Source organism: Arachis ipaensis, chromosome B02 (assembly GCF_000816755.2).
Source record: "Arachis ipaensis cultivar K30076 chromosome B02, Araip1.1, whole genome shotgun sequence".
In the NCBI taxonomy this organism is placed as follows: Eukaryota; Viridiplantae; Streptophyta; class Magnoliopsida; order Fabales; family Fabaceae; genus Arachis; species Arachis ipaensis.
This window is the reverse complement of record NC_029786.2, coordinates 107,854,830-107,881,412: the sequence shown is the minus strand read 5'-3', so window position 1 is coordinate 107,881,412 and position 26,583 is coordinate 107,854,830. Positions and strand designations below refer to the sequence as shown.

Sequence of the window (26,583 nt, the reverse complement as noted above, 5' to 3'; positions counted from 1 at the left end):
ATTTTAATTAATAATTTAATGTGTAAATTTAAAATAAATAAAAAAATTAACTGATGTTAATTAAAAAAAAGTTAGATTACTTAACTTTAACTCGTATTATATTATTAGTGTTATTTGTACAACAAATAAACCATCAATAATGCACAATACTACACCACATCGGCACTTAGCAGCGGTTATGTATAGGATTAGCAACGGTTTTTAATCGCTGCCAAACGGATAGCAGCGGTTGATATATTCGCTGAAAGATAGCGTGCGGCTAAACCGTTAGCGGCGGTTAATAGTAACCGCTGGTATAACCCCTGCTAAATGGTATTTTGCAGTGGTATAATTTTGTAGCAGTTCTATCCGCTACGAAATCGAAAGAATGGGAATGCTTGGAGATGGCTGCAAAATGCCATTCGTTGACAAATTCTGTTAAGATATAGCGACAGATTTAAAACCGCTGCCAAATGTATAGTTACACTTAAAAAAAACTGAATTTATAATAAAATATGCCAATTCTTTTATTCTTTATACGTTCTTCCACTCAATTGCTGTAATTTATTAAAATAACCAACAGCTAATCAAACTAAAACACACAAAACAGAACAATAATATATATGCTAAAATGAATCATTATAATAGTAATTTGAATTCAGTGCTGTAAACTACAAATAAAGTCACCAAAATGAAAAACTACAAATAAATATCTCAAAAGTCATTAGGACAGTGAACAATTAAACAGTATTCAGATTCCAACATTGATAATTCAGATCATTAGTGCCCGCACATCATCTTGCATGGGATGAGGTTGGTGCACTTCTCAAAGAATCCAAATCTGCAGCTATTTCAGGTGGCAAATTACCTCCTTGTTGCTGGATTATGTATCTTAACAAATTTCTTATTGTCTGCATTTTTGCCTTCTCTTCTGCTGCCTTTGCCTCCATTCTCTGTCTCTTTGCCTTTTCCTCTGCTACTGCTACCTCCGCCTTAAGTTTTACAATCTCCATCTGATACTCCTCAATCTGTACACAGTAGTCAGACTGCTGTGGAATGTTACGAAAACACTGACTAGGACATGGACCAAAACCGAGTCCACGAACTCTTCCTGGATGCTCCTTTTCAAGCACTTGTGCAAGGGAATCATTCTGTGAAAATTCCTTGCTGGAGGGGTCTTGGCTCTCAATATGTTCAATTGCTTCCTGCAAACATGTGAGATCCGGATTTACACTAATTTAAATTCAATGGTATTAATTGCAAAAAGAAATTTGAAAAAGTAAAGAACATGATTTACCCCAACAACACGCGCATCTTCATTCATATACGAACCATTCTTCTTTTTTTTTACTCATGGTCCATACCTCTCCTCTACTAATAGGCCTTCCCTGTCATTGCTCCTATAACAATCATCAAGACACAATCATATAACAGAAAACACTATATTACCAAAAACACGTCAACATCCTGGAACTGAATTTAAATTAATTACTTCTTCGTGTCTCTTTCTTGCCATTGTTTTAGAACCTCTGGTATGTGTGTACAGTTGCTTTGAACGATTAATAGCATTTTTTCTACACTTCTCCTACAAACAAAACGACAAACATAAATGTTATCGGGATAAATTACTACAATGTTAATGGTTTTATAAGTCAGCCATGTACAACTTCAAGAAACACAAAAAAGGATAAGGTGAAGAACTTTTTCCAGTGATTTGCCTCTATTCCTGCTAACTTACACTTGAGGTTTTCCTCAAAAGTCAGTTCTTTGTCATAAACCTTATGGAACAAATGATTTCTTGCGTTCCTCCAGGATCTTCCTATTCTTTGTATAATTTCCCGCTTTATTCTCCCTCTTCCATCGTCCTCATAGTGAAAGACTCGCTACAAGTAGTTCAGATCATAAGATAACACAATAAAGATGATAAAGATCTTGACATCAGTGCTTTCACACCATCATTGTAACCGTTAACTTTAACTCCAAATCCATTCTACATCACAGAACTTTATACACGAGTCATCAAATCAACACACAAACAAATATGATTGAGAACTTTCCACCATAAAAACTTTATCCTAAAGGCTGAGTTCAAAATGCAAGTTTCACAACCAATATAACCATATAAAGAGCAAGAATCACATCCAATATAAGCATGCCTAATCACCTTCAAGATATGAACTGAATCCCCCTTGCTAGACCAGCTTAGTAGTGATCAAGTATATATCACTTCATTAAATAATGATTTTAGTTACTAATACAATCTGTTAAAACTTTTTGGCAAAGGAACCCATCAAATCCTATTAAAGGAATCAGACTGAATCTCTTCTACAATAGCTTTCTACAGGCGGGGACAACAATAACAAAGTTGAAAGGTGAAGGAGTTTTTGGTCGGGAGGGTTGAGGAAGAGGAGACCAATATAGTAACATAAAGAAAATATATAATAATTAACCACCTGAAACAGACATACCTATTATCAAAAGACACATCATTAGATATGAACAATTCTTGGCATAAATATTTAAAGATTTCGTAAAAATTGTCCAACAAAATGTTGAATTGTAGTGTTTAACTTTTTTTTTTCTATGGTAACTCTTAATCTGACAATATGAACAAAGCAATCCACGATCAGTAATGCACATTTATTATTCAAGGTTCTAAATTTCTTATTTTATTCATTTAACATTGTAAGAGTCAACAAACTCTCAATTTTTTTCGCCAATAAACGTGATTATAATTAAATTTTAAAATAAATACTTAAAGACTTTTATAAAGACTCTCTTATTTAATTTATTTAACCTATTAAGAGTCAACAAATTCTCATTTTTTCACGCTAATAAACGCGCTTATAAATTGAATTTTTAAATAAATACTTAAAGACTTTTATAAAGACTCTCTTATTTAATTTATTTAACCTATTAAGAGTCAACAAATTCTCATTTTTTCACGCTAATAAACGCGCTTATAAATTGAATTTTTAAATAAATACTTAAAGACTTTTATAAAGACTCTCTTATTTAATTTATTTAACCTATTAAGAGTCAACAAATTCTCATTTTTTCACGCTAATAAACGCGCTTATAAATTGAATTTTTAAATAAATACTTAAAGACTTTTATAAAGACTCTCTTATTTAATTTATTTAACCTATTAAGAGTCAACAAATTCTCATTTTTTCACGCTAATAAACGCGCTTATAAATTGAATTTTTAAATAAATACTTAAAGACTTTTATAAAGACTCTCTTATTTAATTTATTTAACCTATTAAGAGTCAACAAATTCTCATTTTTTCACGCTAATAAACGCGCTTATAAATTGAATTTTTAAATAAATACTTAAAGACTTTTATAAAGACTCTCTTATTTAATTTATTTAACCTATTAAGAGTCAACAAATTCTCATTTTTTCACGCTAATAAACGCGCTTATAAATTGAATTTTTAAATAAATACTTAAAGACTTTTATAAAGACTCTCTTATTTAATTTATTTAACCTATTAAGAGTCAACAAATTCTCATTTTTTCACGCTAATAAACGCGCTTATAAATTGAATTTTTAAATAAATACTTAAAGACTTTTATAAAGACTCTCTTATTTAATTTATTTAACCTATTAAGAGTCAACAAATTCTCATTTTTTCACGCTAATAAACGCGCTTATAAATTGAATTTTTAAATAAATACTTAAAGACTTTTATAAAGACTCTCTTATTTAATTTATTTAACCTATTAAGAGTCAACAAATTCTCATTTTTTCACGCTAATAAACGCGCTTATAAATTGAATTTTTAAATAAATACTTAAAGACTTTTATAAAGACTCTCTTATTTAATTTATTTAACCTATTAAGAGTCAACAAATTCTCATTTTTTCACGCTAATAAACGCGCTTATAAATTGAATTTTTAAATAAATACTTAAAGACTTTTATAAAGACTCTCTTATTTAATTTATTTAACCTATTAAGAGTCAACAAATTCTCATTTTTTCACGCTAATAAACGCGCTTATAAATTGAATTTTTAAATAAATACTTAAAGACTTCATAAAAACTATCTCTTAATTTATTCATTTAACATCTTAAAATAAAGTAAACAAATACTCATTATTAAGGTGCTTATAAATTGAATTTTGAAATAAATACTTTAAAACTTCGAAAAACATTCAATAAAAACGTTGAATTGTAGTGTTTAATTTTTTTTTTTTTATTGTCCAAAGTATCTCTTAACCCGACAATATGAACAAAGTAATCATTCACAACCAACAATGCACATTTATTATTCAAGGTTCTAAATCTCTTATTTTATTCATTTAACATTTTAAGAGTTAACAAACTCTCATTCTCTCGCCAAAAAACATGGTTATAAATTGAATCATGAAATAAATACTTAAAGTCTTCATAAAAACTATATCTTATTTTATTCATTTAATATTTTAAGATTTAAAAAACTCTCATTTTTTTCTTGCTGATAAACATACTTATAAAATGTATTTTGAAATAAATACTTAAAGACTTCATAAAAACTATCAATCAAAACGTTGAATTGTAGTGTTTAATTTTTTTTTTCTTCACGATATCTTTTAACCCGACAATACGAACAAAGCAATCCTTCGCAACCAACGTTACATATTTATTATTAAAGGTTCTAAATCTCTTATTTTATTCATTTAACATTTTAAGAGTCAATAAACTCTCATTTTTTTTCCTCCAAAAAATATGATTATAAATTGAATTTTGAAATAAATACTTAAAGACTTTTATAAAAACTCTCTTATTTTATTTATTTAACCTTTTAAGAGTCAACAAATTCTCATTTTTTCACGCTAATAAACGCGCTTATAAATTGAATTTTTAAATAAATACTTAAAGGCTTCATAAAATTATCAATCAAAACGTTGAATTGTAGTTTTTAACTTTTTTTTTTTTATTTTAGTTGTCTACGATATCTCTTAGTCCAGTATGAACAAAGCAATCCTTAGCAACCAACAAGGCACATTTATTATTCAATGTTCTAAATCTTTTATTTTATTCATTTAACATTTTAAGAGTTAACAAACTCTCATTTTTTTCAGCTAATAAACATGCTTATAAATTAAGAGTCAACAAACTCTCATTCTTTTTCGCTGATAAATATGTTTATAAATTGTATTTTAAAATAAATACTTAAAGATTTCATCAACATACATTATCAATTAAAACGTTGAATTATACTAGTTAACTTTTTTTGCTTGACCATGATATCTCTTAACTTGAGAGTATGAACAAAGCAATCCTTCATAACTAAGAATGCATATTTATTATTCAAGGTTCTAAATCTCTTATTTTATTCATTTAATATTTTAAGAGTCAACAAACTCTCATTTTTTTTCGCCGAAAAACATGGTTTTAGAATGAATCTTAAAATTAATACTTAAAGACTTCATAAAAACTATCAATCAAAATGTTGAATTATAGCGTTTAACTTTTTTTAGTTGTCCACGATATTTCTTAGAGTGCATTTGGGGAGTAGCAGATTTTTTTTTTTTACTTTTCAATTATGAAAAGTCACAATACGCGTATTTGGCACCATTCTAAAGAAAAGCTTTTAGCTTCTCGAAGAGTTAATTCACAGCTTTTTGAAGAAGTAGAAATATATGACTTCTCCTTCTCGATAAGTCATTATATCACTTCCGTAAAATTTTTTTTTGTTTCTGCTGGAAATACTAGCCTTCTACCACCATTTTTACGCAAGGTTGCATCTGCTAGAAGCACCGCCCTTCTACCACCATTTTCACGTAATGATTCATCTACTGGAAGTATTAATCTTCCACCACCATTCTCAGACAATGTTCCATCCGAATCACCTATTGCATATATTCCTTTCAGGTATTTTTTAATCATTTTAACACTCTATTTTTATTATTAAATTTGTATTTAACATTGTGTTTGGTATGAAATCTCAGTTTTAATTTTATTTTTTCACATGTGATTTTATTTTTATATAGCTTACTATTATTTTTATAGTTGGTTATAGCAAGTTCTTAATCCCAATAAAGGAGGAGGGAGTTCTAATAGGAGTAAAAAAAGCAGCAACAAAATATACATTGACATACATTTCATATTTGTTTTTTATTTTCACCTACCATATTATCATACACACAATAAATGTAACACCCTACCACACTGACCTTTACGCTTAAGCCGTAAAACAAAGGTAGTGTGGTATTACGTCCTCTACTATATAATGTATACAGATAATAGCAGAAAGATTATAATATACAAGGAGCCTTGAAGAATGGATGAAATAAAAGTCGCAAAATAAAAGCACAACGCTCAAGAAACGAGTTAACTTGCATGCTAAGAAAACTATAACTATCAAACATAAGATAATAAGAGTAGGAATAGAGTGCCAAAGATACAAAATAACAAGCTCCTCTTGACCTGCATCTGAAAAATAACAACATAGTATGGGGTGAGAACCAGAGGTTCTCAGGATGGTAAAGGTACCACACACATAATATATAAGGTCATGGGAATGCTGTAACATCCTAATATTTAAATCCTTATGCTCGAGTCATAAGTCAATGATAATAAAGTGGTACGAATCTCAAGGGGGATTTTTGATACGTAATTATAAGTATAATTGAAAGAAGTATTAAACGAGAAGTCTGAAAAGAGTGAAAATAAAATCGCGAAGTCGTATCACTCACGCATCGACAACAAAAAGATAAAACGTGAAGTCGAAAACGATATACAGATAAAGGTATGAAGGAGGGTAAGAGAAGGACAGTATAAAGATATATAACATAAGTAAATAGCCACTAGTGTAACAGTCCAGACCACCTGCTAGCATGATATTGTCCGCTTTGGCATACAAAGCCTCACGGTTTTGCCTTTGATGATAGCCGAAGCCCCCCACATACACTCGTCAAAACACGTCATGCTAGAGAGATGTATCCACACCCTTATAAGGCATGCTTCATTCCCCTCCCCAACTGATGTGGGACCTTACAATCCACCCCCTAAGGGAGCCCAGCACCCTCGCTGGAACATCGATCCGGACTCCAACTCTGATAGCATCTGTAACACCCTAATATTCAAATCCTTATGTTCGAGTCATAAGTCAATGATAATAAGGTAGTACGACTCTCAAGGGGAATTTTTGATACGTAATTATAAGTATAATTGAAAGGAGTATTAAACGAGAAGCCTGAAAAGAGTAAAAATAAAATCACGAAGTCATACCACTCATGCATCGACAACAAAAAGATAAAATGTGAAGTCGAAAATGATATACAGATAAAGGTATGAAGGAGAGTAAGAGAAGGACAGTATATAGATATATAACATAAGTAAATAGCCACTAGTGTAACAGCCCAGACCACCCGCTAGCACGATATTGTCCGTTTTGGCACACAGAGCCTCACGGTTTTGCCTTTGATGATAGGGATGATAGCCGAAGCCCTCCACACTCAATCATCAAAACGCATCATGCTAGGGAGAGGTATCCACACCCTTATAAGGCATGCTTCATTCCCCTCCCCAACCGATGTGGGACCTTACAATGCCAGAGGCAATTCTAAAACGCCGACACTCAGATTATAGAGCTTAAAGTATTAAACAGAAACCATAAAAGGTGATTTTCTAAGAGTATCTAAGCCTAACTTAACTTAATCTTAAGTATAAGTTCCATACTGCCATTCCTCCATACCCCCATCTCCGTCAACATTTCATAAACAAACAAACATATAAAGGCAAGCACAAGAAGGTTACAAATACTGCAGGTAACAACTATACATTTAACATGACAAGTACACTTAGGCGCACCTAGTTAATGCACAAACAAGTAATTCAAGTAGTATGCATATAATGCATGCCTGTCCTATGGCTGATGAGGCTCATCTGTCGGTTATCCAGCCAACCCGACAAGTTCGAAAACCTTAGACTGTCCCTCGACGTGCATCCCCAAAAGTCTATGCATAGCTTTTTCTCAAATAATCAATATTGCTCAATGGGGGTTCACATTCTCGGGAATTTATAAGTGCCCGGTCACCCTTACGTCGTAGGGTCAACAGAGTATCGAGTTTTCAACCTGGTACACGTGGTGGCAAGCCAAGTATCATACATGATAATCCGTAACATTTCATAATCAACTCATCACTTTTCAGCTTTACTTCACCTCCAGGTTATTTCTATTTCCTAGCTTCATCCGATTATCAGGTTTAACACTACTATTTATGAATAAGGGAATGAAAATGGAGGTTTAGAAGTTTGAAATACAGTTTAAAATTCTGAAAACCATGTTTGCTGAAATAGGGGCCACGCGTACGCGTGACTCAAGCGTATGCGTGGGAATGTAAAAATGTAGCTCGCGCGCGCGTACGCATAGTACCAGTCATGTACGCATCACTAAAATCCATGCCACACATACGCGTGGGCGTGCGTTCTTAAAAAAAAAGCAGATGCAGTAGCAAAGTTGCAGTAGCAGAGTTGCAAAATTGTTACAAAAAAAACAGTTTATAGGTTTAATCTTCCAACCCCCATAACTTCTTCGATTTACAATATTTTTCATCCGTTCTTTGAGTGGCATAAACATCACGAACCCAATTTTCATTTTAAAATAAATTGGAAACAAATTGAGGGTCCGGAAGCTAAGTTATAGCCCGCCAAAGTTCGGCCCAAAAACCAACTTTTGCAAACTTTTAAACCTCATTTCCAATCAAACAAATCTTATGCCTTTAATCATTCAACTTACACTTTCCAACACAACATGCCCTCTTTCATTAACACATCAACCACCATAATAATTGTCTCATACCAACAATAATTACACAAACACTTCTCAAATTCAACAACCAATACCCTAGTTTACCAATCCTAAACTTCTATGTTTATGGCCTCAAATGACAATTCAATAATTCACTAATCCATCAAAAAACCAGCAACACCAATCAACATATTTATTAGCTAGATACTAAACAGTATACATGCACATACATTCCAACCTATCCTATGGTCATCTAGCCTAAGTTTTCACAGAACATTATATATTAAATGCAAGAAACCTAAACCATACCTTGGCCAATTTTCCTCGTAATGATCAAGGCAATTTAATTAAAACCAACACAGCCCTAAAACCTCAACAAAACAGCTTCCTCCAAGTTCCGATAATCACAATTTTAAGCTCCAATTAGTTATTCATGACATAATACACATTCATAACACATATATACCCAATTTAATATTCAAAGCTCAAATTCAGCAAAATTAAAATAAAATTATGGTTTCTTCACCTTACCCAAGCTTTACATAAGCAAGAGTGAACATTTTTCTCAAGCTAATTGGATCCTAAAACATCAAAAAGCAAAGAAATTCAATACCCCTACAACATTTTCGAAAATTAGGGGAAAGGAGTGGCTGAGAATGATTAACAGCTTACTTATGAAATTATTCTGGTAAAAACGTAGAGCTCAACACGGTGGACACGTGGCCGCAAACGGTGCGGCAATCGGAGCTCGGACGGAGAAGATACGTGGGTTGGAAGGTAACATAAGGTTAGGGAAGGTTTTTCTCTTCTCTCCCCTGCTATGACTTCAGCGTATTATTGCTGAAATGGGGAGGAAGAAACCGCAATTCACTTAAACGTGCTGGGCCGGTTTGAGCCCACTGGCCTGGTTCAATTGGTTCGGTCCGTTCGGTCCGTTCGATCTATTCTTGGACTGATTTTTTTCGAAATTAGTGTCAAAATTCTCGTTTCGATGAGCTCTATCCTAATTTGATATAATATTCGCATTTTTTATTTTCTTTATTAAAAACTAATTTATTGATTAATTATTTACTAATTTAACGAGGTTTACAATAAAAGAGCAAATACTAACTACACAATAATTTATTTGGCATTACCATTAAAATGATTGTGAATTAGAATTTTGTTACTATTCACCACATACAAGAACACCGTTAGAGGTACTGTAGAAGAACCAGTTTCTAATGATATTACGTGGGAAGAACCGAATCGCTATAAAAATGAAACTAATAAGAGAACAAATAATGAATCAATTGCCTCATCGATTGTAATCTTAGTGATTAAGTTATGTAAAATCAACCTTCAATATTGAAAAGTATTTGTTATCATCATCGTTATTTTAATATCTATTTTTTTGTATAAAAAAATTGTATTCTTTGAGTTATTTATCCAAACACTACAACTTTATATAAGTACTTCTATAACTAAAAATTCAAACACAAAATAACATATTTATAAGATGCTATTAATAAAAGTTCTTATGTTTTAAACTCTTCTTCCAAAAGAACTTATTTAAGTTATTTATTCAAACTGTATGAACAAAGCAATCATTCACAACCAACAACGCGCATTTATTATTCAAGGTTCTAAATCTCTTATTTTATTCATTTAATATTTTAAGAGTCAACAAACTCTCGTTTTTTCTCGCAAAAAAACATGGTAATAAATTGAATTTTGAAATAAATACTTAAGACTTCATAAAAACTATCTCCTATTTTATTCATTTAACATTTTAAGAGTTAACAAACTCTCATTTTTTTCTGCTGATAAACATGCTTATAAATTATATTTTGAAATAAATACTTAAAGAATTCATAAACATTATCAATTAAAATGTTGAATTATACTATTTAACTTTTTTTTTTGTTGTCCACGATATCTCTTAATCCAACAGTATGAACTAAGCAATCCTTTACTACCAAGAATGCACATTTATTATTCAAGATTCTAAATCTCTTATTTTATTTATTTAATATTTTAAGATTCAACAAACTCTCATCTTTTTTTGGCCGAAAAACATGGTTTTAAATTGAATTTTGAAATAAATACGTAAAGACTTCATAAAATCTATCTCATATTTTATTCATTTAACATTTTAAGAGTCAATAAATTCTCATTTTTTAGGAAAAAGATCTTCTAAAGTGATAATGTTAATAAAGTGATAAAGTGATGCTTTAATCACCTTTGAATTTATAACATTTATTATTTGTGAGTCCCACTATATGATAATAATATAATATAACTTTAGAAGAGTCGGATTCTTGTCATAGCAGATAAACGTGCTTATAAATTGAATCTTTAAATTAATACTTAAAGACTTCATAAAAACTATCAATCAAAATATTGAATTGTAGTGTTTAACTTTTTTTTTTAGTTGTCCATGATATCTCTTAGTCTGAAAAATATGGTTATTATTCAATATTCTAAATCTCTTATTTTATTCATTTAACATTTTAAGAGTCAACAAACTCTCATTTTTTCTCGCCAAAAAATATGGTTATAAATTGAATTTTGAAATAAATATTTAAAGACTTCATAGAAGCTATCTCTTATTTTATTCATTTAACATTTTAAGAGTGGGTTAATAATCAAATTAGTCTCTGAAAGATAAGATATTCTTTAAATTCATCACTGAAAGATTTTTTCAATCAAATTGGTCATTCAAATATTGCAAAATAATCATATTTGTCCTCGAGTCACTCCATCAATAATTTTTTTCAAAGATTGATATTGTAAAACGTTAATTGATAACATATATAATACCTGATATGTCTAATTGGATATTGACCAAATATGTTTATGAAAATTTATTAATTTAATCATTTTCTTCAATTACAAAAATCCTATTTCTAATATGACCTAGTGACTAAATTAATAGATTTTCGTAAACATATTTAGTTAACGTCTAATGAAACATGTTATGTGTCATATATACTATCAGTTAATATTTCACATCATCAATCGTTGACGAAAATTGTGAGTGGAGTAACTGAATGACATATATGATTAATTCGTAATCTTTGAAAGACTACTTTGATTGAAAAAATCTTTCAAAACGAATTTGAAGAATGCCTTATTTTTTCGGGACTAATTTGACTATAAACCCGTTTTAAAGTCAACAAACTCTCATTTTTTTCCGCTGATAAACATGCTTATAAATTGTATTTTGAAATAAATGCTTAAAGATTTGATAAATATTATTAATGAAAACGTTGAATTATACTATTTTTTTTTTTGTCCATGATATCTCTTAACCCGATAATATGAACAAAGCAATCCTTTACAACCAAGAATGCACATTTATTATTCAAGGTTCTAAATCTCTTATTTTATTCATTTAATATTTTAAGAGTCAACAAACTCTAATTCTTTTTTCCGAAAAACATGGTTTTAAATTAAATTTTGAAATAAATACTTAAAGATTTCATAAAAATTATCTCTTATTTTATTCGTTTAACATTTTAAGAGTCAATAAACTCTCATTTTTTCACTGATAAACGCGCTTATAAATTGAATTTTTAAATTAATACTTAAAGACGTCATAAAAACTATCAATCAAAACATTGAATTGTAGTGTTTAATTTTTTTTAGTTGTCCACAATATTTCTTAGTCCGACAGGATGAACAAAGCAATCCTTCACCACCAACAAAGCACATTTATTATTCAAGGTTCTAAATCTTTTATTTTATACATTTAATATTTTAAGAGTAAACAAACTCTCATTTTTTTTGTCGAAAAACACGGTTATAAATTGAATTTTGAAATAAATACTTAAAGACTTCATAAAAACTATCTCTTATTTTATTCATTTAATATTTTAAAAGTCAACCAACTCTCATTTTTTCCGCTAATAAATATGCTTATAAATTGTATTTTAAAATAAATACTTCAAGATTTCATAAACATTATCAATTAAAACGTTGAATTATACTAGTTAACTTTTTAAAAAGACTTCATAAAAATTATCTCTTATCTTATTCATTTAATATTTTAAGAGTCAATAAACTCTCATTAACTAATGTCATGGATCTAAGCTTTATTTAAGGATTTGTCGTTGGTCAATAAGTTGCAGCATGCACGAGTCAGGATTTAAACCCCCTAACACTTATGTAAGATAAGTGAATGAGTAAGTTAACCACTCGATCAATATAAATTGATTAATTATAGTATTTAACTAATATACTCAACCAAAGAAAAAAACATTACTACTTTAAAAAGGAAAACAGGCATTAAATTCTAAAAATTAAAGTAAATAAAATATAACACTATTTTAAAAAGAAAAACAAGCATTAAATTCCAAAAATTAATGTAAATAAAATGAGTTATACTAAGTGTATACTAAAATCAGCTACTAAAGTCAGCTACCAGTATAAAATACATGCTGAAATACAAATACACATTGAAAATAAATTAAACCACACATATATTTATACACAAATACATTGATGATTGATTTTAGTGTACAAATAGCATTTTTGAAATAAAATATAACACTATTTTAAAAAGAAAAACAGACATTAAATTCCAAAAATTAAAGTAAATAAAATGAGTTATGCTAAGTGTACACTAAAATCAGCTACTAAAGTCAGCCACCAGTATAAAATACATGCTGAAATACAAATACACTTTAAAAATAAATTAAACCATACATATATTTATACACAAATACATTGATGGCTGATTTTAGTGGCTGATTTTGGTGCACAAATAGCATTTTTGAAATAAAATTTAACACTATAAAAAGGATGATAGAAAATTGCTACAACACCATCCCATTTTCTATTCCTTTCTTCCTTCTTCTTTCTGGTTTCATTGCTATTGAATACTCACTCTCCATACCATTCTTCAAACTTCATTCACATTTTCTCTCTTCTCTTCTCTTTTTGTGTTTCATTATCTTTCCAAAAAACCAAAATTTCCATGGCAGAAACTCTAAGCACCTCAATTTCTGCATCAATGGCATCCCTTTCATCACCAAAACAAGCTCAAGAACCTGCTATGATGAACATGAAAGTGGAAACCAACGCTGGAGCTACACCACCACTCCCACCACCACCACCACAACCAATAGCAGTAGCAACAATGGCTACAACAAGTGGGAGCTTAGAGAATAAGAAGCTGAAGAAGAAGAGAGGAAGGCCAAGGAAGTATGACTTAAATGGGATCATGGGGTTGACATGTCCTCCAAATGCAGAATCAATGACTATGACATTTGCATCAGCACCACAGTCTCATTTTGGTGAGTGTTTTGGTTGCTATTTGATAATGACATGTTTGGTTGCTGAGAAAATGCATGATCTTTTTCTATTATAACAAAACACCCACAAAATTATGTTCCTTTTTTGAAACAATTTTGTTGAGAGAAATAATGTGATAGTGATTGAGACTTCCCTCTTTGAACTAATAATGAGTGGTTTTTGAAATCCTTTTTTGAAGCTTGCAAAATTGGTTCTTTTTGTTTGCTGAAGGGAAAAAATGCAGGAGTATCTGTTGTTACTGCATGGATGCTAAATTATTTCTGTTATTATTTCTTGAATCATTTGTTTTGTTGGATAAAGAAAAATTGTGCATTTCTTAAGTTGGTGCTCATGATTGATGAAAAAGACATGAACTTTACTCTTTTTGGAAAATAATCTAAAGTTGGCAGTTTGTATATACATTTTCTTGAATTTCATTGTTAGAAATGTGTATATGTGTGTGTGTGTTACTCTGTTTCAAATTTTGGTTGTGAAATTTTTAGTTGAATTGATATATGGTACTTTCTTGTATATAGCACATACATATGTATTGATCATTTTTTTTCTCTCTCTGTAATCTGTGAAGGTGAGGTTGCAAATTTGGATGGTGCATGCTTTACACCACATGTGGTGAATCTTCATGCTGGAGAGGTAATGTATAAAATCTCAGTACTATTATGCTACATTTCTTGAACAAATTTAAAGTATCTGTCATTTTGTAATCTAGATAGAGATCATACTTTGATGCTTTGCAGGATGTTGCTGAAAAGATCATGTTATTCGTCGAAAAGTATCCAGGAGGAATTTGTGTTCTTTCTGCCACTGGAGCAATCTCTAGTGTTACCTTAGACCGTTTTGGTTCTTCTGGTGGTTTGTGGACTTATGAGGTATGAATGATCTGTTTGATAAAAGCTCTTTTAATGCAATTTAACTTTCGTCAGTATTTCATATTTTATTCATTTAATATTTTAAAAGTTAACAAATTTATTTTTTCTGTTGATAAATGCGCCTAACGATTGTAGACTTGTTTTCTGCTGTTGTAAACTTTTTTCTATGTTACATAAGTGTTTAGTACAAATGCAATTGTTATGGTAATTAATCTTCCAGATTTTTCAATAATTTTAGACTATTTTTTTAACATTCATCAATATCTCTTATCTTATTCATTTAATATTTTAAAAGTCAAACAAATTTAATCTTTTTTTCTGCCAATAAACGCGCCTTAAGATTGTAGACTTGTTTTCTCCTGTTGTGAAACTTTTTCCTATGTGACATAAGTGTTTGGTACAAATGCAATTACTATGGTAATTAATCTTCTAGATTCTTCAATAATTTTTTACCCTTTTTTAAACTTTCTTCAGTATCTCTTATCTTATTCATTTAACATTTTAAAAGTCAACAAATTCAATCATTTTTTCCACCGATAAACGCGCCTAAAAATTTTAGACTTTTTCTGCTATTGGGAATTTTTTTGTGTGACGTAAGTGTTGGTACAAATGCAATTACTATAGTAATTGATCTTCTAGATTCTTCAATAATTTTAGGCTTTTTTTTAAACTTTCATCGGTATCTCTTATCTTATTCATTTAACATTTTAAAAGTCAAGAAATTCAATTTTTCTCCGCCGATAAGCGCGCCTAAAGATTGTAGACTTGTTTTCTACTGTTGAGAACTTTTTCCTGTGTGACATAAGTGTTTGGTATAATTGCAATTGCGATGGTAATTGATCTTTTAAATTCTTCAATAATTTTAGGCCAATTTTTTTTTTAAACTTTTATTGGTATCTCTTGTCTTATTCACTTAACATTTTAAAAGTCAATAAATCCAATCTTTTTTTTTCGCCTATAAACGCACCTAAAAATTGCACCGTCAAATAAATACTTAAAGACAACATAAAAAAAGGCAAATTAAAATGTTGTACGGTAGTGTTTAACTAATACACTCAAACACAGAAAAAAAATACTACTACTTTGGTCACCATCTTTTAGAATAGTTGTAAATAAACTCAACCACTATCGTAATTCAGTCATAATTATGACTAAATGATGGGATCCAAATAAAAAATTATATTATTACTAGTGCCACAAATATAATTCTCTAAGACTACATTTGGTTGATGTATGGATTGAGACAGAGACATAAAAACATAGACACTGAAGACATAAACATAATGAGACACAATTTTTTCAATTTGTATGGTAACTACATACACAAACAGAATAATAAAATGTAAATGTCAATATTGTCCTCACTATTATGACAACTTCTTCTCTACCACTACCAGTACCACTTTTCTACCACCATTTATAACTCTTAAACTAATAAACAAATTCAATTAGACAAAATATCATCATCAGATCTAACAAATATTAATTAAAATTTAAATAAATAAAAATAAATAAACAATTAAAAAACCAAAGAACCCAAATGCAATAAACATAGTGGAAATAGATCTGGAGATAGAAAAAGGTGATTGCATGGAAGAGAGGCAGATTCAGAGAAAGAGAGGGAGAAAAATAGATCTAAAAGCTAGCAACGCCAAAAATGATGATAATCACGACTTGAAGCAGAGACAATGGTGGATTTGGAAACAAGGGCAGACGCAATGGTGAATAGCAATGACGATGACAATGGCTGCGACAGAGAATCTTAATTTGGAAGAAGGAGAGATGGAGAAGATGAGGCTCTGAAAATGAGGAACTGGAGGGAATGAAATAGGAGGAAAGACAGGGGAGAAGGGGAGGAAAGAAGAGTAGGAGAAGAGGAAGAAGAAGAGAGGAGGGTGGCATCGTAATGTGTGACGGAGGGCAACAGTGGGTAAGGCAGATGAGGGAAGGAAGATGGAGGAGAAAGGAGGAAGAAGGAAGGTGACGGTGGAATAGATCAGAAAAAGGGAAAGGTGAGAAGGAATAAGAAGATTAGGGTTAAGGTTACCACAACGATAAAATTAGAATTTAATAAAAAATAAAGGGACAAAAGTAAAAAATTTTGTGTCTTAAGAGTTATGTCTCAGTGTCTCAGAATAAAGGAGAAACACTAAAGACATGTATTTTGTGTGCACTTGGGCTGTGTTTGGTTCATATCTTAAAATTATGAAGACATAGACATAAATACACAAGAGTACATAGATACAAAAAGACATTAGTTTTGCATTCTATTTGATAATTAAGATATGGACAGAACACACAATTCACAATTCTACTAAAAGGTTAATTCATTCCTGTATCACCACCATCACCACTTATGCCTTTTCACTCTCCTTCAAAATCATCACAATTTACCATGGCATCACCATCTTCAAAACCAACACAGATTTTTTTTTTTTTGGTAATTTTTTATCCAAAACAAAATCAACCCCATAAGCATCAAAACTAACCCAAAATTGCTAAAAATCAGCATAATACACAAATCTCCATAAATCCAAACAAAGAATGAGCTATCACCCCATCCACGACAAGGAACACCACAAATAAAATTCAATTCAAAATTTGATATTTAGAAAATAAACAAAAGTCCTTTAATATCATCCTAATTGAATAATACAAATAGATTCAAAATTTTTATTTAAAAAAATTGAAATAAATACAAATTGAATCTGAGGTAGAACAAGCAACAAAGTAGATGAAACAAAAGAAAGAGATAAAGAAAAATGAAAAGAAGATGAAAATGAGGAAAGGTGGAAGGAGGATGGGGCCAGCGAAAAAATATCATATCTATAATGAGATCTGTGATTGCTTCCGCTGTAGATCTGTAGCCCGCTGCCAAAGAGAGGAAGAACAAGCTGCGAACGGCGGAGAGAGCGTCTTCATCGTTACGGCAGTCGCTGTTGATGCTTATCGAAGGGTGAGGCAAAGAGACCTTCTTCTTTGCTGTGACACCGCCTGCAAGGAGAAGACAGAAGATGAACAGCCCCGTCAGAGAGAGGATGGAAGCGACGCCGTCGAAGCCCAAATCGGGCAACAGCAATGGGCAGAGAGTATGGAGGCTACAGAGAGAGGAAATGAAGAATGGTTGAAGAAAAAAAATTAGGTTGAAGAGATAAAATGGTAAAAATTTCAGTGTCTCAAACTAAAAATTAGTGTCTCAACTAATTGAAAGGACACAAAATACATATTTTTTTTGTGAGTATCTCTGTGTTACTGTGTCTCTCTTAGTTTTGTGTTTCACGTACCAAACAAAGAACACGTCCTACTGTGTTTCTGTCTTTGACATACACAGACATCAACCAAACGGTGCCTTGTGTACCACCGTGTCCATCGAAAATTTGTGTCTTCTGAACTAAATGACAGATATATACCACCGTGTCTGTGTTTTGATAGACATGTATCACAAAATAAACGCTGCATAAAGGTATTGTAGAAAGATAGACACAGAGAGAGATAAGAACAATTTCTTATTTTAATTTGGGAGCATTTTTCATATAAATTATTACTCACTCTTCTATGAATTTGCTATGAATGAAGAATAAAAGAATGAGAAAGAGTCAAATAATTTTTACTAGTTTTCAAAAGTTAACTTCAAATAAATACTTAAAGACTTCACAAAATCAGCCAATTAAAACATTGTATTATAATGTTTCACTAATACACTAAAACATAGAAAAAACACTACTACTATAGTTAACATCTTTTAGAATACTTGTAAATAAGCTGGTTGTTATTCAATTTCTATCATAATTTTCAGTCATAATTATGATTAAATGATGGGTTTCAAATCAAATATGACATTATTACTAGTGCCACAAATATAATGCCACTAAATATCTTATAGAAAGAAAGACAAAGAGAGAGATTAGAACAATTTTTTATTTTGATTTCGGAGCATTTTTAATTCGAATTATTTGTCACACTTCTATGAATTTTCTACGAATGAAGAATAAAAGATTGAGAAGGAATCAAATAATTTTTACTAATTTTCAAATGTTAAATTCGCCTAAAAATGTATATTGTGATACTATTTGTATTAGGAATAAATGGTCCATGTATGTTCATTAGTTAGAATTCAAAAATTTTTGGTCTTATCTTATTCATTTCACATTTTAAAAGTCAATAAATTCAATTTTTTTCGCTGATAAATGCGCCAAAAAAATTAAACCTTTAAGTAAATACTTAAAGACTTCATAAAAACTACCAATTAAAACGTCGTATTGTAGTATTTCACTGATACACTCAAACACAAAAAAATACAACTACTTTAGTTAACATCTTTCAGAATAATTGTAAATAAGCTCCTTATTATTCAATCTCTATAATAATTTTCTGTCATAATTATGGTTAAATGATGGATTCCAAATCAAATATCACATTATTACTACTACCACAAAAATAATGTCACTAAATATCTTACAGAAAGAGAGACATAGAAAGATTAGATCAATTTCTTATTTTTGATTTTGGAGCACTTTTTATTTGAATTATTACTCAGTCTTTTATGAATTAGCTATGAAAGGAAGAATAAAAGATTGAGAACGAATAAAATAGTTTTTACTAGTTTTCCAAAGTTAAATTCGCTTAAAAAAATTATATTGTAGTGCTATCTTGTATCAGGAACAAATGGTCAATGTATGTTCATTATTTAGAATTCAAAATTTCTGGTCCTATCTTATTCATTTAACATTTTAAAAGTTAACGAATTCAATCTTTTGTTTTCTACCGATAAACGTACCTAAAGATTGTAGACTTATTTTTTGCTGTTGTGAACTTTTTCCTTTGTGACATAAGTAATTGGTACAAATGCAATTACTATGGTAATTAATCTTCTAGATTCTTCAATAATTTTAGACATTTTTTTTAACTTTCATCAGTATCTCATCTTATTCATTTAACATTTTAAAATTTCACAAATTTATTCTTTTTTCTGTCAATAAATGTGTCTAAAGATTGTAGACTTGTTTTCTACTTTTGTGAAGTTTTTCCTGTGTAACATAAGTGTTTGGTACAAATACAATTGCTATGGTAATTAATCTTCTAGATTCTTCAATAATTTTAGACCTTTTTTTTTTAACTTTCATCAGTATTTCTTATCTTATTCATTTACCATTTTAAAAGTTAACAAATTCAATCTTTTTTTTTCCACTGATAAACGCGCCTAAAGATTGTAGACTTGTTTTCTGCTGTTGTGAACTTTTCGTGTGTGACATAAGTGTCTGGTACAAATGTAATTTCTACGGTAATTGATCTTCTAGATTCTTCAATAATTTTAGGCCAATTTTTTTTTTTTTTTACTTTCATCGGTATCACATGTCATATTCATTTAAAATTTTACAAGTCAACAAATCCATTTTTTTTCCGCCTATAAACGCACCTAAAAATTGCACCATCAAATAAATACTTAAAAACATCACAGAAATAGCCCATTAAAATGTTGTATTGTACTGTTTAACTAATACACTTAAACACAAAAAAAACACTACTACTTTGGTCAACATCTTTTACAATAGTTGTAAATTAATTCAACTGCTATCATAATTTTTAGTAATAATTATGATTAAATGATGAGTTCCAAATCAAACATGACATTGTTACTATTGCCACAAATATAATTCTCTAAAGGTCTTATAAAAAGATAGACATAAAGAGAGACAAGAAGAATTTCTTATTTTAATTTTGGAACCCTTTTCATCTGAATTATTACTCACTCTTCTAAAAATATGCTATGAATGAAGAATAAGAGAATGAGAAAGAGTCAAATGATTTTTACTAGTTTTCCAAAGTTAAATTCGCCTAAAAAAATTATATTGTAGTACTATTTGTATCAGGAACAAATGCTCAATGTATGTTCATTATTTAGAATTCAAAATTTCTGGTCCTATCTTATTCATTTAATATTATAAAAGTCAACGAATTCAATCTTTTGTTTTCTGCCGATAAACGCGCCTAAAGATTGTAGAGTTGTTTTCTGCTGTTGTGAACTTTTTCCTGTGTGACATAAGTATGTGGTACAAATGCAATTACTATTGTAATTAATCTTCTAGATTCTTCAATAATTTTAGACATTTTCTTTAACTTTCATCAGTATCTCATATCTTATTCATTTAACATTTTAAAATTTCACAAATTTATTCTTTTTTCTATCAATAAATGTGTCTAAAGATTGTAGAATTGTTTTCTGCTTTTGTGAACTTTTTTCCTGTGTAACATAAGTGTTTGGTGCAAATACAATGGCTATGGTAATTAATCTTCTAAATTCTTCAATAATTTTAGACCTTTTTTAACTTTCATCTGTATCTCTTATCTTATTCATTTACCATTTTAAAAGTCAACAAATTCAACCTTTTTTCCGCTTATAAACGCGCCTAAAGATTGTAGGTTTATTTTCTACTGTTGTGAACTTTTCGTGTGTGACATAAGTGTTTGGTACAAATACAATTGCTATGGTAGTTGATCTTCTAGATTCTTCAATAATTTTACAAACAGCCAATAATTCTTAAAGACATCATAGAAACAGCCAATTAAAATATTGTACTGTACTGTTTAACTAATACACTCAAACACAGAAAAAAAATACTACTACTTTGGTCAACATCTTTTAGAATAGTTGTAAATTAACTCAACCGCTATCATAATTTTCAGTAATAATTATGATTAAATGATGAGTTCCAAATCAAATATGACATTGTTACTACTGCCACAAATATAATTCTCTAAAGGTCTTATAGAAAGATAGACATAAAGAGAGATAAGAAGAATTTATTATTTTAATTTTTGAACCCTTTTCATCTGAATTATTACTCACTCTTCTAAAAATCTGCTAAGAATGAAGAATAAGAGAATGAGAAAGAGTCAAATGATTTTTACTAGTTTTCCAAAGTTAAATTCGCCCAAAAAAATTATATTGTGGTGCTATTTATATCAGGAACAAATGGTCAATATATGTTCATTATTTAGAATTTAAAATTTTTGGTCCTATCTTATTCATTTAACATTTTAAAAGTCAACGAATTCAATCTTTTATTTTTTGCCGATAAACGTGCCTAAAGATTGTAGACTTGTTTCCTGCTGTTGTGAACTTTTTCCTATGTGACATAAGTGTTTGGTACAAATGCAATTGTTATGGTAATTAATCTTCTAGATTCTTTAATAATTTTAGACATTTTTTAACTTTTATCAATATCTCATATCTTATTCATTTTATATTTTAAAATTCCACAAATTTATTCTTTTTTTTGTCAATAAATGTGTCTAAAGATTGTAGACTTGTTTTATGCTTTTGTGAACTTTTTCCTGTGTAACATAAGTGTTTGGTACAAATACAATGGCTATGGTAATTAATCTTCTAGATTCTTCAATAATTTTATACCTTTTTTTTTTAACTTTCATCAGTATCTCTTATCTTATTCATTTACCATTTTAAATGTCAACAAATTCAATCTTTTTTTCCCGCTAATAAATGCACCTAATGTGAACTTTTCGTGTGTGACATAAGTGTTTGGTATAAATGCAATTGCTACGGTAATTGATCTTTTAGATTCTTCAATAATTTTAGGCCAATTTTTTTTTTTTTTTACTTTCATCGATATCTCTTGTCTTATTCATTTAAAATTTTACAAGTCAATAAATCCAAATTTTCCCCTATAAATATGCCTAAAAATTGCACCATCAAATAAATATTTAAAGACATCACAGAAACAGCCAATTAAAATGTTGTACTGCTTAACTAATACACTCAAACACAGAAAAAAATACTACTACTTTGGTCAACATCTTTTAGAGTAGTTGTAAATTAACTCAACCGCTATCATAATTTTCAATAATAATTATGATTAAATGATGAGTTTCATATCAAATATGACATTGTTACTACTGTCATAAATATAATTCTCTAAAGGTCTTATAGAAAGATAGACATAAAGAGAGACATCAGAAGAATTTCTTATTTTAATTTTAGAGCACTTTTTATCTGAATTATTACTCACTCTTCTAAAAATCTGCTATGAATGAAGAATAAGAGAATGAGAAAAAGTCATAATTTTTACTAGTTTTCAAAAGATAACTTTGCCTAAAAAAAATTATATTGTAGTGCTTTTTGTATCAGAAATAAATGGTCAACATATGTTCATTATTTAGAGATCAGTACTTAGAATTCAGGATTCCTAGTAATATCTTATTCATTTAACATTTAAAAGTCAACAAATTTTATATTTTTTCCACCAATAAATACGTCTGAAAATTGAACCTTTAAATAAATACTTAAAGAGTTCACAGAAACTGCCAATTAAAACATTGTATTGTAGTGTTTAACTAATACACTCAAACACAGAAAAAACACTACTACTATAATTAACATCTTTTAGAATACTTGTAAATAAGTTCCTTGCTATTCAATCTCTATCATAACTTTTAGTCATAATTATGGTTAAATGATGGGTTCCAAATCAAATATGACATTTTTACTAGTGCCACAAATATAATGCCACTAAATATCTTATAGAAAGAGAGACATAGACATAGAGTAGAACAATTTCTTATTTTGATTTTGGAGCACTTTTCATCCAAATTATTACTTTCTCTTCTATGTATTTACTATGAATGAAGAATAAAAGATTGAGAAGGAATCAAATAATTTTTATTAGTTTTCAAAAGCTAAATTCACCTAAAAAAAATTATATTGTACTGCTATTTATATCAGGAACAAATGGTCAATGTATGTTTATTATTTAGAATTCAAAATTTTTGGTCCTATCTTATTCATTTAACATTTTAAAAGTTAAAAAATTCAATCTTTTGTTTTCTACTGATAAACACGTTTAAAGATTGTAGACTTATTTTCTATTATTGTGAACTTTTTTCCCGTGTGACATAAATGTTTGGTATAAATGTAATAGCTATGGTAATTAATCTTCTAGATTCTTCAATAATTTTATACGCTTTTTTTAACTTTCATCGATATCTCATATCTTATTCATTTAACATTTTAAAATTCCACAAATTCATTCTTTTTTCTGTCGATAAACGCGCCTAAAGATCGTAAACATATTTTCTACTTTTGTAAACTTTTTCCTATGTGACATAAGTGGTACAAATGCATTGTAATGGTAATTAATCTGCTATATTCTTCAATAATTTTATACCTTTTTTAAGTTTCATCAGTATCTCTTATATTTTATTCAAAATTTCTGCTTATATTTTATTCATTTAACATTTTAAAAGTCAACAAATTCAATCTTTTGTTTTCTGCCGATAAATGCTCCTAAAGATGGTAGACTTGTTTTCTGGTATTGTGAACTTTTTCCTGTGTGACATAAGTTTTTGGTACAAATGCAATTGCTATGGTAATTAATCTTCTAGATTCTTCAATAATTTTATATATTTTTCTAACTTTCATCAGTATCTCATATATTATTCATTTAACATTTTAAAATTTCACAAATTCATTCTTTTTCTATCGATAAACCACGCCTAAAGATTGTAGACTTGTTTTCTGCTTTTGTGAACTTTTTCTTGTACGTGTGACATATATAAGTGGTTGGTACAAATGCAATGACTTTGGTAATTAATCTTCTAAATTCTTCAATAATTTTGGACTTTTTTTTAACTTTTATCGATATCTCTTATCTTATTCATTTACCATTTTAAAAGTCAACAAATTTAAGCGTTTTTTTTTTCTGATAAACACGCTTAAAGATTGTAGACTTGTTTTCTGCTGTTGTGAATTTTCTTGTATGACATAAGTATTTTGTACAAATACAATTGCTATGGTAATTGATCTTCTAGATTCTTCAATAATTTAGGTCAATTTTTTTTTACTTTCATTGATATCTGTGATCTTATTCATTTAACATTTTAAAAGTCAATAAATCCAATCTTTTTTTTGCCTATAAACGCGCCTAAAAATTGCACCGTCAAATAAATACTTAAAGACATCATAAAAACGGCCAATTAAAATATTGTACTGTAGTGTTTAACTAATACACTCAAACACAGAAAAAACATTACTACTTTAGTCAACATCTTTTAGAATAGTTATAAATAAATTCAACCGCTCTCATAATTTTCAGTCATAATTATGATTAAATGATGGGTTCCAAATCAAATATCACATTATTACTAGTGCCACAAATATAATGCCACTAAACGTATTACAGATAGAGAGCCATAGAGAGAGATTAGAACAATTTTTTATTTTGATTTTGGAGCATTTCTCATCCAAATTATTACTCACTTCTCTATGAATCTGCTATGAATGAAGAATAAAAGATTGAGAATGTCAAATGATTTTTACTAGTTCTAAAAAATCAAATGGTTAATGTAAGTTTATTATTTAAAATTCAGGATTTCTTATCTTATCTTATTCATTTATATCTTCATTTAACTTTATCAGGGTCGATATGAGATTTTACGTTTATCTGGATCATACACAATCGTAGAGAATTGTGGCATGAGAAGTAGGACTGGTGGACTGAGTATCATGCTAGTCAATCCTAACGGCCATGTTTTTGGCGGCGGCATTGCTGGTGTGTTAACTGCTGCTAGCCCCGTTCAAGTATGATACTTTCTTTAATGTGTTATTTATCTTCTAAGCTGTAAAACCAAGCTCTTTGAATCTCTTTAGTAGTTCAAATAAAAAAAAATTAAAATACTATTTGTATATTAAAATCAGTTACTAATACATGTGTAGTTTAATTTATTTTCAATATGTATTTATATTCCAACATGTATTTCATACTAGTGGCTGAATTTGATGACTGATTTTGGTATACACGTAGCATAGTCGAAAAAAAATTAACTCTTAATAACTTGATTCTAGGCATAGTTTTATGGTAGAACGGTGTCTGATCTCTGTAGCCGACCCTATTTTTCATAAGACTATTAATGTCCTATATCTTTTTTCGCCACTATAAAGAGTTATTTTTTGTTCATTTAACTTGTATTTGAAATTAACTTTAGCAATGGTTTTTAGCTTGTACTAGGGAGCTTCAGGACACATGTTAGCAAAACCCCTAGAAGGAAGCGCGGCGGCCATGAACACACTACGAGTCAGCTTGTAGTGGCTGCGCCGATTGCAGGCGATCTAGAGACACCGATAGAGGCAAGGCCTATCTCACAAGCAAATCCTAATTAATGGTGAGAATTTTCTGATACTTAATTCATCTCAAGAGTTTGCTACTACTACACTTAGAATGGTTCTTTAAGAGTTTTTAGCTCAGAAAATATCTCCAAATATCAACATAACAATGTTTGATGAATAGAAAAAAAAAGTTAATTGCTTATTTTTTGGTCTAATAATAATATTTTATTTTCGGGCTAATCGATAAATTCTTCGAACAAGACTAGTGCATGGATTTCGATCCTCTCATGGTTTATTTTAAATATGAGAGGATCGTTATCCGTAAAAACATTTAGTATTAAATGATTTAAAGTAAAGTTTGGTCATTAATCTTTTCAATATTTGATCAGATTTTTTCTTTCTTTCTTGTGTTTGTAGGTGATTATTGAGGCCTCTACTTATGATTTTATAGTATTTGTTGGAAACTTCAAAGGTTTTCTTGAGTTGGAAGTTAGGGTGATGATAATGAAATATTGTAAGCTATTTTGGGATTGTTTCAGTTTATGGGTGATAACAAAAAATTAGAAACTAAATTTGT

The 26,583-nt window shown here is 29.5% G+C and overlaps 2 protein-coding genes across 2 annotated transcripts; one reads left to right on the top strand and one right to left on the bottom strand.

Annotated features, from left to right (window-relative positions):
• On the bottom strand, positions 774-5,857 carry LOC110269338. Its single transcript, XM_021117117.1, has 5 exons — positions 5,681-5,857; positions 1,698-1,862; positions 1,472-1,564; positions 1,344-1,367; positions 774-1,184 (listed from the first exon to the last, which is right to left on the bottom strand). The coding sequence occupies exons 1-5, from the start codon at positions 5,855-5,857 to the stop codon at positions 774-776; spliced, it is 870 nt and encodes a 289-aa protein (XP_020972776.1).
• Positions 13,532-26,087, top strand: LOC107626418 (AT-hook motif nuclear-localized protein 1-like). The gene is made up of 5 exons (XM_016329298.2): positions 13,532-14,002; positions 14,587-14,651; positions 14,756-14,887; positions 25,320-25,481; positions 25,899-26,087. Exons 1-5 carry the CDS (start codon positions 13,684-13,686, stop codon positions 26,058-26,060), a joined length of 840 nt encoding a protein of 279 aa, XP_016184784.1. The 5' UTR covers positions 13,532-13,683; the 3' UTR covers positions 26,061-26,087.